Raw genomic sequence first — 15,241 nt, 5'->3', positions numbered from 1 at the left:
AGTGTTCCATGCAGAGGGCAACAGTGCCGAAGGATCTTCTCTCCAGAGGACAAAATAGCACTGTGAACATATCCCTAAGTGAGTCCCTGAATCAACAAATGTCCCCCCTGCTCATACCAAAGTTCTCTCCTTGGAGAAAGCATGCAGCCCAGCAAGTTTGTCTAGCATGATTTCAGCCTTGGGTTACAAAGTCATGGTCTAAGTTCTTCAAAGTCACTCAGCCAAGAAGGGACTGTGCTGTCCAGAGGACTGAAGAGCAGGGGCAGTGGCCAAGAGCTGACCCCACCTCTCCTCATTTCCCTTTCTTTGTTCTACAGTAACATTTTTCTGCTTGAACATGTGATGTTTGTTTTAAGTAATACACTCTACCAGTAAAGATGAAAAAGCCACTCTCGGTTTCTTACACGAAAATCCCTCAATTGGAGGTGACAAGGCTTCCCTTGGCTTCAGTGGGAGACTAAGGGACCGATACTTCCCATCAGGCTGTCCCAGCTCCATTTCCTCTTGCCTAAAGTGGAAACCACCTAAATGGCTATTAAAAAGATAAACAACTGCTTCTCATTTAAGGCGCCCCCTCCAGCTTCACTTAACTGTGATTAATCAAGAAAAGAACCGTCTCTCTTCAATCCCCTGCAAACTTTCCACAGCAAGCTGGGAAGACCAGATTGCTTTTCACTGAATAAGCTACCATGTCATCCATCAAAGGCTATCACAGACTTCCAAGGAGTGTGCTGTTGCCAAGATATTTTGTGGTGCAACAGGCTTGGGAACCACATTTATGAAAACATCACAAAGGTTGGGAAAATTCCCTCCAAATGACTCCTTTTCCCATTTCCCCGAACCTGGCCTAGGGCTTTAGGTGCTAAATAACAACAATAATGTTAAGGGATCTTTATTATTCAAAAAATAAATAACAAGATAATGACAAGTTCACTCTGGAAACAATGGAGACTACAGGTAGATACAATAGACTTCCTTTAAATACAGTCAGTTCTTGAGGAGTGGGCAGGCTCAGAGCTGCTCTCTCTGCTCCCCCCCAAGTCTATAGTGATGGAGATAGGGACAGGGTTGAAATAAGACAACTGATTAGAACAGCCTGACTCTGTGTGTGTGTGTGTGTGTGTGTGTGTGTGTGTGTGTGTGTGTGTGTGTGTAAGAGAGAGAGAGAGAGAGAGAGAGAGAGAATGAGTGTGTGTCAGGGTGACTGGTGAGGAGCAGGATTTTTCAGTTCTTCACTGCATTAGACTTTCTAGAGCCTGCCCCCTCCATCAGGGCCACAGGGACCCGGAATCAACCATAACTGGATGTGAGCTGAGGTTCCCTGTTTCCATTCTGCATCTTCACTGATAAATCAAATACATTATCCACTGAAAGACATGACTGGCAAAAAAAACAAAACTAAACTTGGCTAATTATCTGCTGTTTACTCAGAATTCAATCTCTGCATAATGGCCTTGTCTTTTCATAGGACTCTCTGGATTCTGCATCAGTCAGGTTGCTGCTTCAGAATATAAGCACTGATGGAACAGGGCCTGTTTGGATTTCACCCACCCTGTAATTCACTTACTGCATCCCTACATGCCTTGGGGTGTATAATAAATAGTTCTCCATGAGGAGGATCATAGGGTTATAAATAGGCAGTTCAACAGGGGGTGGTCTTAACTGCTTTGTTGTATCATGAAGACTGCCAGCGTCAGCTCAGTGGCAGCCTGCAAGGTTACACTGTTCAGAGTTTGAGTAAGCCAAAAGACGTGAAGCCAATCCCATGGCTCACTTGGCTTGGATCAGTCACGTTGACAAACAACGAAGCACCCGGTTGCAATTCAAATACTCCTCCCAAGTGAATGGATTGTTGCCCGCAAGGTTTGGAAGAACTGTGGGTATTTGCCGCTCTAAGTAAGATTCTTTCAGATCCACTCATGGACCTCAGGCAGAGGCTGACTATAAATGGAGTTTGACTTGAAGCTTCACGATTGGAACAAAAGGTGACTTGGGCATAGATATAATAGAGTCCTTGTCTTTTAACGGCCAGCTGTTTCCCATTTTCAAGGGTTACCAAGTTGTTGCTCATGGTGTAGTATCCTTTTTGGGCCCACTGTAGAACTGTAATAGAGAGGGGAAAAAATTGTGATGAGGTGAAGCATAGCATGGTTCACATTCTAAAAGAAAATATAGTTTAATGTTGATACTAGCTTAATATATGAATGGAAGTTTTGGGCATCAGGGATTCTTAACGACCCTTCCAGCCTTCAGAGTCTATGGAGAAGCTATGGATGATAGGTCAGTATGGGCTTTACACTCAGATGGAGCTGGGTTCCAATCCAAGCTTTACTCAAGTTTGTGTAAGTCACTTAATCTCCCTGAATTTCAGCCTCTCATCTGCAACACGGGGCTAATATTACAATCTATTTCAGAGACTTTTGAAGATGAAAGTAACAGAGCCCAGTGAGTTTTGTTGTCCCTTTAGAGTTCTTAAAGCTAACATGCCCTTGAACTTAAGAAACCGTGAATGATTTTAAAATCCACATCATAATTATGCATACCAAAATATTCAGGCAAATTCTTGCAAATATTAGCATTGATTTCTTCCTTTCCTTAAATTCTGCAAAGCCAAAATGTTGTTGGTCCACCTAGCTCTGCCTCAGCACAGAGAAAAGGAAAGACCCCATTTCTTCCTACCTGATCATGCTGTTGCAAACCCGACCTACCTCCCACAGCAAAGACTAAAATTAGGCAAGGAAGTATGAAAATAAACCTGTCATTTCACTGTGTGTTTTGATCTCCCATTGCAGTGGGTGCCACCAACTTGAAAGGACCCGTATTCTTGTGGCTAAACCGGAGTACCCACCAACAGTGTGCCATTTTCTCGGCTGAGATGTTGAGTGGGTTCAAAGTAGTGTGTATACCCAATTTTAAATCTCAGCTCCCATAGAGAGCTAGATTGCTGGGGGTGGGGGGTGGGGAGAAGTGAAAGAACTGATGCATTTGCTTCCCTGAGCTTTTAAAAAAATTCTTATTTGGTGGTCTTAGGCCTATCGGTGTTGGGCCTATCAACCTGTTAAGACTCATCCTTTAGTAACAGGAAAGGCATCCCAAATACCTGACATTTCTTGGCTCTCCAGACCACTCCAGAAATGACACTTCATATGATATTTCCACTTTTGTACCACTTGATTGAGAAAACAAGTGCAGGTTCCCAATCTTTTAGTCCACTAAGTTTATTTTTGTCATTCCTTCCCTAATTTTAGTCTTTGCTGTGGGATGTAGGTCAAATTTGTAACAGCATGACCAGGTAGGAATGAGAGGTTTGGAATTGAGGTGGGATGCGGAATGTTACTGTCTTCCCACCTGATCCTCTGTGATGCAGACTGTAAAATATACTAGGGCCAATATCAATCATGGGCCTTTTAGTGGAATCTGAATATCATGAAATATATCCAAGGGCAAGGTAGACAAAGAGCAATGGGAAGTTATTCTTCTAAGAAGTGTCTTTGTTGCTGTCATCCAATCTAATGACAAGGTGTCATGTGGATGGCCACCCTAAACATGCCAATATAGTTGTGATGTTCTCCCATAGTATCTTTTCTAAGAAAGGGGTACGTGGCAGAATTATTAAATATTGTGGCAATCGTTGGTATTAATGAAGGGCTTTATGTCACTCTTCTGACATCTAAACTACAGTGAAGTAAGCTAAGTAATGATACCTTACATTTGTACAGCACTTGACAGTATAACTTTCTTCTACAATAGCTGATTTGATGCTCAGAGTTACTCTGTGAAATAAGTGAGGCAGGAAACTGCTATGTAGGTAAAGGGACTTGCCCAAGGCTACCCAGCAAGTGATAGTCATGGTTCTTGAACCTCAGTATTCAAAATTTTCTATTTAATGCTCTTACTCCCATACCATGACCCACTGAGAAGCCTAAGCCCCCCCTCAGAGATGAGGCTGTATCACGTCTTACATCTTCTCTCTCTCTCTCTCTCTCTCTCTCTCTCTCTCTCTCTCTCTCTCTTTCACACACACACACACACACACACACGCACACACACAGGTTGGAAGTCCATTCTGAAGCACTATGCTGAATTTTTCAAAGGCTGCTATGATGTTCTCAGGCTGCATTTATGTATATGGGGGATTTTATGCTAGTGTGCGTGTTTCCATCCATTTATCAGATGTGACACATTCTCCAGCAGCAGCTATCAGGAGGTACAGATTTGGGGAAAAAAGATCTAAGGGCTAGAATAATGGCAGAATGTACATGGAAATAAAATCATTCAGAGTTGAAAAGATTACAGTATGTCATTTGTTGTTACTTCATTGGAAAATCTAACGTCCTGGCACCTATTGATCTTTGCAGAATGATTTTACCTTTAATTTCCCTAAGGTTGGCCCCAGTGAGGCTGGGGTTAATCATATAGGGATTGACAGATGTCAGGACATACCCCCTGAGGCCTATTTACACACAGCAAAGAGAGGTTAGGATGAGGGATGCTTACAGTCAGGAGGTCACTACTTGACATCTCTTCTATGTTGTCAAAATAATGGTCTCTCTACCCAGTAATTCATCATTTAGAATCAGCCATTGAGCAAGAACATAATGAGAACATTGTGATTGCTTCCCACATATTTTTGTCCCTCCAAGTCCCATCTGTACATTTGAGCTCACTTTGAAGACAAAGGAGAAGCAAATGAGAGGTGTATAGTTGATTTGTAAATTAAGCCCCAGAGGAAGAGAGGAGCCTAATCACTAGGCCACATTGCATCAACATCCCAGCCTTCCCCCTTGGGTGGCTGATGCCCCAGTGCTTCTGTACTTACCAGATGCTGTTTTACTACTGGCCTCACTTATGACATGCGCTGCAATTTGAGGCTCCTGATCACCTGAAATGAAACCAAAAGCAAACTGTCAGGCTAAAGTAATACAAAATTTCCCATGGAACTATTTGGTCCAGTCATATAGCTGTGTAATAGAGACTGTGCTTAAATATATGTAAAAGGAAGGGTAGAATGGTCTGAAATCCTTCTCAGAGGGAAACGGTTCCTCAAATTTGAACAATTGAATTGGCTGTTTCCACTGAACCCATTCTTATAATAGTTGTTCAGTACTCAGCTCTGCTTTACATAAATTGACACAGGCTGAAAATACTAGTCTTCCTTAAACATGTTTTGAATCTTGCTTTTAGGAACCACTTCCATCCTTGGGAATCTTAGTGGGCCTCAAGGTCATGTCTGGACAGTTAGCAGTAAGATCCTTATAGTGTCTGATTTGGTCAAGCAATTGGCCAACCTCTGGTATCTATCTCTCATTTTTTCTCATGTAACAGGCTTGCTTCTTAATTTGATGTGCTGATCTCCTAAGTACAAAGACTATGTGGAAGTTTCTTCCCCCCCACCCCCCGCCCAGTAATGAATCTCGTGCTGGATTCTTTGTAGGTGCTCTATAAAGATTGAGTCAAATGGGATGACCTAAATTACCAGTTTTGTTAAGTTTATCATTTTCCTGAAGAGTGGTAGGCAACATCCACATGAACTGTTTCCTCAAATTTCACTGTAATTAACAGATAACATGGTACCACTCAACCTATCTTACAGTCATTCTGAAGATAAAATCTTCTTGGAAATCAGATCACCCTTTGCATCTAGACCAATAGTTAAAGCAAGCTCTGACTACTTCGTTTGCCTCAGAAAACAGTGTCTATATCCCTGTATGTATGTCTATATGTATTTTGTGTGTGTGTTAACTTTACAAAACCCATAGCATAATTTTCACTGACGTTGTGATAAAAACACCCATCTACCAACACTTCATCTTTCCCATGCTCAGCTGCTCAGATCACTCCCGGCATTACTGTGTTTGGTTTGGGTTGCTACATTCTAAAAGGAGTAGGGAAAGTTAGGGAGTTGTCCAGAAAGGGAGCTAACTAGGAGAGGAAAGGCCCTGTAAAGGGTCATAAAAGGAACAGTGGAAGACGCTGGGGAGACTTAGCCTGGAGAAGAAAAGGCTCAGGGATGATGATTGCTGTTTTCAACATCTGTACAGCTGCTGTGTAGAAAAAGAATTATACTTTGTTTCATATGGTCCCAAAGAACAGAATCGAGTCCAGTGAGTGAAAATTACAGGAACAAATTTCAATTCATGAGGAGAAAAGACTTTTCTCATGTAGTAGAGGAAATTTATTGTAATTATTAGAGCTATTCAAAGATGGACCAGGCTGCTTTATAACATAGAAGGTGTGTAGGCATTTTTGATCAGAGACCAGTTGGTCAGTGTTGTGAAGGAGATTTGTGCTGTGGGCATTGTGCTGGATTTGAGAACCATCAAGACCTCTTCCAACCCTGAGATGTTCGAGATGATCTGAAATCAGGAAAAGGGCAAAGAATAGAACATTGTCGCACTGACTCACTCCCTGATCCCAGAGGCTCCACTGGGGTTCCCCATGAAAAAGTGTTATAACTGAGCAATGAATGCAGCTGCTATCAAATGATGACTTTCTTATCATCTTATCCTCTGTAGATGGTACTAGGCTATGTAGTTGCTTTGGTTGAAGTATTAAAAATAACGGAATGTCTTCATACTTGGTATTGTCAGCATTAAAGGAACCCGGTCCTACCCATAAATATGTATATATAAAGCCTTTCCAAATCACAGGCAGCAGAAGTATAAATTTGCCAGTTGTGTTCTTGTTTTATTTCCAGGGCTAAAAGTTCTCTGATTCAACATTGGGTTATTCAATATAATAAAGCTTCCTTTTAGTTTTTAAGTGTTCACAGAAATTGGTAAATAGCAACCTACCTTTTTGCATTTGAAAGTTTTTTTCTTTCTCCTTCACTTCGTTTCCCATTATATCCTGAAATAAGAATCATTGCAAAAGGTCATTTTGACAGGAACTCTGCTGTGGGGGCTTAGAGGTATCATTCATTTGGCATCCATCCTCACTCTGTTGCCTGGTTCTTGTGAAGATTATCACGTAGACTCAGATCCCGTCATTAATTCCATCATACCGATTGGGAGCCCATAGCTCAGTCAGATGACCTGACAGCCCCAAAAGCCCAGGGATATAGCTAGAAGCAGAATCTGGGCTTTATTATCTCCATCCTAGCACTCTCTCCAGACCAGAGGCAGCAATACTCACTCTATGACCCCAACCTCCCTGGCTTTGACAGGTATTGAGAAATGATGCTGAACAAGGAGATGATTCTACCCTGGGACTTGGTATATTGACTATTATTAAACATAAAGCACGGTATGTATCTATTAGAATGAAATTGGTCTGAAATCTCTTAGGAAATGGTAAGAGTAAGTTTGATCTTGGGAAGAAATCCCAAACTATGAAAAAACCCTTAGACGTTTCTTATTTTGTTGTCCCTTTCAATGGGCTGAGGAGAGTTTCTAGTTGCTGGCTGTGTGCTCTTGTGTGGCCTGTATTTATTTATAATAATCAGCATACAGGAAACACAGATAATCTCCCAATGCTGCTGATGTTCAAAGGCAAATGCAACACTTTTTCAGGAGTTTCTTCTCACTTAGCAACTGAAGAAAGGCTAGACAGTACTTTAAGAAGCTAACAGACTGCCATCCACCAGGTCAGAAAGTAATAAAGGCTACTGCTGTCATTTTAAAGGTACTGAATAAAAGGCCTGGAGGACTTAACTGGCTGTCATGAGGTCACCCGAGGAATCTGAGGCTGAAGGCAAGAGTCAAAACTATGAGATCACATTCAGAGGCTGGGCTTAACTCACACCATCTGCCTCTACTCTGAACACAAAGGAGGAAGACAGTAGTATTTGCACATCTTTTGATAATCGAAGTCTTATGTTCCTTCCCATTACTGGAATCAAGTTTCTATAAGGCCCTTCCTTTTCATTCCTCCCATAGAAGAAATTAGTGTTGTTACTGTTGAGTGTCTTCTTGTAGATTCAGCTCAGTTGTCAGATGTGAGGGTGTAAGTCACAGAGCCTAAAGGGGAACCTGCGCCTCGAAACGCTCACATGGGCTGCAGAGCCTCAACTTTCCACTTGAGCAGAAGGGTGGCACTGTAAAAGTGCGGCAACAGGAAAATGTTTGTGAGATAACAAGTAAACAAATGAGTATTTAGTGTCTTTTCAAAAAAATGGAGTGTGATGATCGAGGTTGAGATACTTTCAGGCTAGGTGGTTGCATTGGTGTCAGGGGTTTAGCCAAGATGAAAACGTGAAGTCAGCAAAGTTTGTCTTTTATGCACCCAGCCTTGCCTTTCCGTGAACTTCCCCTAGCCACACTCCTCAGAGCCTTTTTTTTTTTTTTCTTGCTTTACTCCCCAACCCAACTGAAAGACTTTTTAAAGTTGACTTTCAGAAAATCTGGGGGGCTGGCCCGGTGGCTCAGGTGGTTAGAGCCCCGTGCTCCTAACTCTGAAGGCTGCCGGTTCGATTCCCACATGGGCCAGTGGGCTCTCAACCACAAGGTTGCCAGTTCAATTCCTCGAGTCCAGCAAGGGATGGTGGGCTCTGCCCCCTGCAACTAAGATTGAACACGGCACCTTGAGCTGAGCTGCCGCTGAGCTCCCGGATGGCTCAGTTGGCTGGAGCCTGTCCTCTCAACCACATGGTTGCCGGTTCGACTCCCGCAAGGGATGGTGGGCTGTGCCCCCTGCAACTAGCAACGGCAACTGGACCTGGAGCTGAGCTGCGCCCTCCACAACTAAGACTGAAAGAACAACAACTTGAAGCTGAACAGAACCCCCCACAACTAAGATTGAAAGGACAACAATTTGACCATTGTTCCCCAATAAAGTCCTGTTCCCCTTCCCCAATAAAATCTTAAAAAAAAAAAAAAAGAAAATCTGGGATTAGTGATTTCTCTGTCAGTGGAAACTCTATGTGGCAGGAATGGACAGGTTTACTTTAACTTGAAAGGAAATGCTTTGACCCTAGCCAAGACACCTCAGCACTGATGGGCAGACAATCATGGAACTGATCATTCTAGCAGGGGGTGGGGTGGGTAGTAAGTTTTAATGTGAAATGACACCATTCACAATGCTGCCTCCACTTACCCTAACCTAATGCCTGAATCCCATCTTCCCCTCAAAGTGACGGCTTGGTGTTACCTGCCTTAGGAGATAGTGAGTTCCTTTTCATTAGAATCATTGTAAGTGTTCAAACAGAGATTGGGAGACCACTTGGTAGGGACTGTGGGGAGAAGACTGAAGTTCTGGGTTAATAATTAGATCTGATGATTTGTAAGACCTCTTCCAATGATTCAGAGCGCCTAAATTTCAAACTTTAGGTTGCTCTGAACCAATCAGACTATGACCCAGAAAGAAAGCCTGCTAATGTTAGCTAAGAATATAAAAGTCCAATTTGAGGTTATTATGTAGTTAGCCTGTTAGGTAAAAAAGTTTAAAATAGGGGCGGCCGGTTAGCTCAGTTGGTTAGAGCGCAGTGCTCTTAACAACAAGGTTGCCGGTTCGATCCCTCCATGGGCCACTGTGAGCTGCGCCCTCCACAACTAGGGTGAAACAACTACTTGACTTGGAGCTGATGGGTCCTAGAAAAACACACTTAAAGTAAATAAAAAAGTTTTGTTTAAGTTAAAAATATTGTTTTAGGATGAGGAATTTGGGGGGATGGATATTGGGAAAGGGTTCAGTCATTGGAAGAGGACTGAGTAGCTGGAGGACTTTGTGTCTCACCATTGTACATATCATAAGTACAGAGGACATTGATTAGGATGCCACCCCTGCTGCAGTAGAGGCAAGGGGCTTCCTCTGTCGCATGTAAGGAGCCCCAGGTGACATGCCTGAGAAGGTTTGCCTTTTTAGAATAAGAAACTTTGGAGCTGTCACTTTTTTTCATGCAAGCATAAACAGAGAAGCCAAATCAGCTGTTGTCCTTATTCCTATCCTGGGTAGCTGATCTGGGAAGCTTTACATATCTGACCTGAAATAAAGCCATGATGAATTGGCAGTTCAACTGTAAAACTCTCGGTAAGAAAGAGAGAGGGAGGGAAAAATTAACAGTCACTCTCACTGCCATTGAAGAGAACTGAAGCCTGATCACATAATTACAGAATGTTGGAGTTGGTAGTGCCCTAACAGATAATCTCAACCCTCTCATTTTATAGATGAGAAAACTGAGGGGTAGACAGGTGAAGTCATTTGCCCAAGTCACACAACCAAGCACATTATATATACTATTTGGATTACTAACCATGGTTCTGAAAGTGGCTTTATTCACATTTAAATTTGCAACACCTCCCAACACCCTGTAATACTGGCCAGAAGCCTCAAAGAACCAGAGAAACTCAAATCATCTCCAAACCTTGCAAACAGAGTTAGTAGTCTTCATCTAAAACTCAGATTAGCATAAAAAACCTAAAAACCAGCAGTAGATTTGAGCTGCGTTCTGATTCCCATAGGTGACTCAGGAGTAAGGTCTTAGAGTCTTCCCTACTTGATTAAATTATACATCGGGGACAGTATAAGACAGGAATAAGCTCAGAAATAAGATCTTAAGCTCTTCACTCCCGGGTTAAATCACACATAATCCATATGTGAGAACTAACTCCTCTTGGTTCATCCAAATACCCACAGAACTGCCCTCAACGTGGAGTACAGCCTTCTATTCGTGACCCCCAAATGAGCTGAGAGCCAGCGGTGTTCTGAGAAGGAAACACATAGACAGACTGCTTAAGGTTCTGCTTCAGGAGAAAGAGCCCCTAGACCCCTTGTCTATGATGATGGAATTAATGTTGTAGGGGCATCCTCAAGTAAATGTTCTCAAAATTCTTGTTTTAGGTACCTATTATATTACTACATGCTGGGTACCAGTCTGTTGGGCTAGAAGGCTTCAAACTATCTCTGCCTCAGGTATTGATTGGCCCTAGAGTAAACTGACTTCATGAGCAAGTGGTATTATATGGGGTCTGGTTTGAGCAGTACTGAGAAGGTCCATCACCCACTCCCTATACCTCTCCTCACAATAAAAGGAAAAGATCTCACTTTCATGGCACATGAAATTCCATCCTTCATATGATCGGATGTATCAGTCTTCAGAAGTCCCTACTACTCCCAGGAAAGGCAGTACCTTAGCCCGTGGCCTGCTGACACTGCAGTGGTCAATGGGTATTGCTTCCCTGGGAAATGGGGACCAGGCCAGGGGTCCACAATTGAGAAGGCATCAAGATTTGGATGGAAAGAAAAAAATGCAAAAAACAAACTTGGTGTACTTTATACTTTTCCCAGAGGCAGCTGCAGGTACGAGCTCATGTGTATGTGTGAAGGTGCCTTTCAGAGTGTGCATTTTCCTCGTTATGGTCAAGAACATTCCTATGTGCACACTCCAAACTTTCCATTCCCTTTTAACATAGGATTTTGGCTTCATTTTTGCTTTTTTTTATTTTTTATAAATACACATACCTATGTATGTATATACCAGGAGTGCCAAAAAAAAAAATGTACACAATTGGACACTTTGGTCAACGTTGCTCAAGCAGTAGTTCACCATCATCAGAAGTGTCTGGACACTGATGGTAACCACTCTGAGCATCTCTTGTACTTGCAGATGTCAAACATGACTTGTGTTCATCTTTTGTTATCGGTATATATTAAGTATTACCATTTTAATACAGTTTTTCTTTCTTAAAATGTGTATACATTTTTTGGCACCCTCTGTATAGCACAAGTTTAAACTTTTACACTGTCAGGTTTCCGATCTAGCAGAAGTACTAAAACTTTTCAATCATACCTTTACCTACTCCTTACCTTGACGAAGGCTTCAAACTGGCTTCTAATTTCCTCACAGTTCAGTAAGGATAAGGACCTCTCTCCTTTGTTGCACCTTTGTATCATTTTCATGAACACAAAGTCTTCATGAAGATTCCTTTCATCTTCTATCTATTTGTGAAATAACAGGGACATGAGAAATGTATTTCTGAAGGAGAATGCAGCTAATGATGTGTGCCGCTGCATTCACTTCCATGGCTTCAACAACAGGCAGACTTGGCAGATATAAATGGGGAATAAAGAGTTATACTGGATTATTGATATTTGGCATTAGCAGTTTAAAACTCTACAAAAGCCAGTAATTAAAATGCCATAGTATCTGAAACCCTAGGTAGAAATCACAGATATTCTAATACAATTTCATTACAAAGTGTACGTTGCAGTTATTAACATTCTATAATTGTCGTATTTCCCATTGCTTCAATAATGATTGCTCATTATAAACAGTCTATAAAATAGTTTTCTGCTGAGCTAATTTGTCCACTTCATTTTAGTGTTTGTGACGCATTGCTTTATAAATAGAAGTTAATTTGCAATGGATGCCAATTAACTCAAGTTCTAATTACATCTCTCTCTTTTTAACTTGAGTATTTGTGGAAAACATTTGCGTTTTTAAAGAAATAATCTTTCATTTCCAAAGTTACAAACAATTTTATTTCCCAATGTCGTAGAATAATTAAATGTATAGAACTCACTTGTATAATCAACTAATTCTGTGCTGTTTTCTTCTTTTAAGATTAAAATTTTGGATTCAAAGCAAGATGCAGTTAGCTGGCGGTTTTCACTGTCATTAAGAACACACCTAAATGCTATGGTAAATTTGAGTCTACCCTAGTCAATATGGGTAGAGGCTAAGCTTATGTCCAGGCAGAGCCCACCATGCCCCCCCCACACACACACACCCAGAACACCCCCTCCCCATTTTCTCAGCAGTGATACTTAAAATTTGAGCAACATAGTGAATTGCCTCAACTATCATTGCTCCACTTATCCTGTTGGTAAAGCTCATGGCCTTAATTCTAGGTTGGCATCCCAATTGAAGACACTCAAAGATCCCTGAGAAAAATGCAGTCTCCAGATACTGTATACCCACAATTCCCACACTGAAACTTTTAGGAATGATCAGATAATTGATCAAATCTCTCCTTTTCATCTATGATTGATGTTTTGTCAACACAGCCAATATCACCCATCAGTAAAAGTGGGTAAATACATCAGAACAGGATAAACCTTAATGGTTATCTCTTCCTAAGAATACAAAACAAACTACTAAGTTACTCTATTCTTTGTTCCTGTAAGTCCAACTATTTAAGAATGTAAAACACCTGAGAGGGAAACTGGTCAGCTTGAACACTTGGAGAATTATACAAAGAATGCCACTCTTACTAAAAGACTGCAAATTCTGGGATTTATCCATATCTATGCTAATGGGAAGCACTATGACATTTCAGATCAAACTGATGTTCTCCTTCTCCAGCTGAAAATTTTTTACAAAGTTGTCTCCACGGTAAAAAAAAATAATAACTTCTTAAGCAAAACTTTAGCAAGTAATTATAGCTAATGCCTTCATAGTGCTTACTTTGTGCCAGGCTCTGTTCTAAATTTGTTTCAAGGCTTAATTCATTTAATCTATGTGGTGGTTACCATTATAATTCCCATTTCTCAGATGTGGAAACTAAGGCATAGAAATGTAAAATAACTTGCTTAGGATCACAGAACTATTAGTGGGCAGAGTCAAGATTTGAATGCAGGCAGTCTGACTCCAGAGCCCAAACTCTTGACCAGAGACAAGAACAGGGGACTTCACTAACTAGTTGTTTCAAGACAACAAACATCATGCTGCAAGACCGTTTATCTATTTGCGTACCTACCACTGTCCATCATTTGGGGAGAACTAAAACCAACCAACCCATAAATCAACAAGGACCCCAAATTTAGTTAATAGAAGGTCATGGTTCCTCTTACCTTGTCCAGTCTTCTGTGAAGATATACAGCAAAAAGTGCTGACCCAATCATCTGAGTGATAAGAAAAACGGTCAGTAAATACATAAAAATTTTCATACTGACGGGTGGTCCACTGGCCACAGATCGGGGAGAAGGTTGACTGTATGTTTCGATCATGCTGTGTTAGAGTTGAAATAATATCTTCTGCCCGAGAAGGTGGCAGAGGCAGCATGAGAAGACTGTCAAAGTGGCCACCTTACTCAGGATTAGTTAAGAGCGCACAATCGTTGCAGCCCACACTTCCTGGAAAATGTGCTTCGTAGTCTTCTCTCCCAGCAAAAAGTTACGTAAAGGTTTTTTTTTTCTTTCTCTCTTTCTTTTTTTTTTAAATTATACCCATATCGTTCACTTCCAGGCTTTCCCTTTTGTTAGTAAAGAAGAAACAAGTCTCTTCTTCCATACATTCATTCTTGCCTTGAAATGTCATAGACTTCTTAACAGACAATGGCAGTATTTTCCTATAGCTGGGTAACTTTTTGGGTTCACCAGTTTCAAGGAAAGTGACAAATTAATCCACCAGCAATAGACTTATTTCAATTTCATTCTTACTAATGTAAAGCGGGAACCTGGTATATGGGGAAAGAAACAAATGTCAACAAAAGTTTGAATTGATTGTATGAATTGTATGACTGGTGTGTCACTAGCTAATTGCTTCTCAAAACTTCTTTAATATTTAAACCCAAAAACATCCTGGCAGCTTTTCAAGTCTACATGGCATAAAGCAAAGGAGAGTGCTGACAATTATTAAATAAAATTTAGCTGGAAAGATAATTCAAGAGAAAAAATTTCTCAAAGGCCAAGAGAAGTAGGATCTTAAGAGAAATCAGGCCAAAACTCTTCTATTGAGGTTAGCATAGCAATATTAGCTTGACTTACCCCAATTGCCTGTCTATACTGTTCCAGTCCATCAGATAATTTCTGATGCCGATGTAACTGTTCAGAATAGGGAAAATATGCTGCAGTTAAGAGACCTGAATTCTAGTCCTAGCTCTACCAATAAATTGCTATGGACCTCAAGCAAATCACTTTGCCTCTCTAGCCCTCAGTTTCTTGATATCCAAAGGGGTCAGTTGTACCTGCTTTGTTTATCCTGTATGTTGTTGTAATGATCAAAAAACATTGTGCATGAAAAATCTCTGAAATGTGTTAAGCAAAAGACAAACAACTCTCATCCTGAATTTGTCTGGAGTTTATTTAGCCTAAGATATAAATTTTCCAAATAATTGCCAACTCCTTACATACTAGTAAAACACAAAGGGCAGTAACATTAAAAGCACCCAAAGTTTTGATAACAAATAGAATCATTGAGGTGTGTAGGATTACGCATTTCTGAATGGCTTTTGCATGGTCTTATCAGATTGTCTTGGAAATAAAACCAGCTGTGGAAATCCCTACCCTAACTCCCAACCTGGTCTAGAAAGCTGATAAGATTTCTTTGGTAATTCCTACAAAATTGTTTTGAGAGACAAATAGG

At 41.0% G+C, this 15,241-nt stretch overlaps 1 protein-coding gene across 1 annotated transcript; it reads right to left on the bottom strand.

The window, feature by feature from the left end:
* Positions 1-876: 876 nt before the first annotated feature.
* On the bottom strand, positions 877-13,975 carry CD40LG (CD40 ligand). Its single transcript, XM_019714663.2, has 5 exons — positions 13,729-13,975; positions 11,743-11,874; positions 6,795-6,849; positions 4,820-4,882; positions 877-2,103 (listed from the first exon to the last, which is right to left on the bottom strand). The coding sequence occupies exons 1-5, from the start codon at positions 13,882-13,884 to the stop codon at positions 1,727-1,729; spliced, it is 783 nt and encodes a 260-aa protein (XP_019570222.1). The 5' UTR covers positions 13,885-13,975; the 3' UTR covers positions 877-1,726.
* Between the last annotated feature and the right edge of the window lie 1,266 nt (positions 13,976-15,241).

Source organism: Rhinolophus sinicus, chromosome X (assembly GCF_036562045.2).
Source record: "Rhinolophus sinicus isolate RSC01 chromosome X, ASM3656204v1, whole genome shotgun sequence".
In the NCBI taxonomy this organism is placed as follows: domain Eukaryota; kingdom Metazoa; phylum Chordata; class Mammalia; order Chiroptera; family Rhinolophidae; genus Rhinolophus; species Rhinolophus sinicus.
Note: the sequence above shows the minus strand (reverse complement) of the source record. Positions and strands in the feature narration are given on the sequence as shown.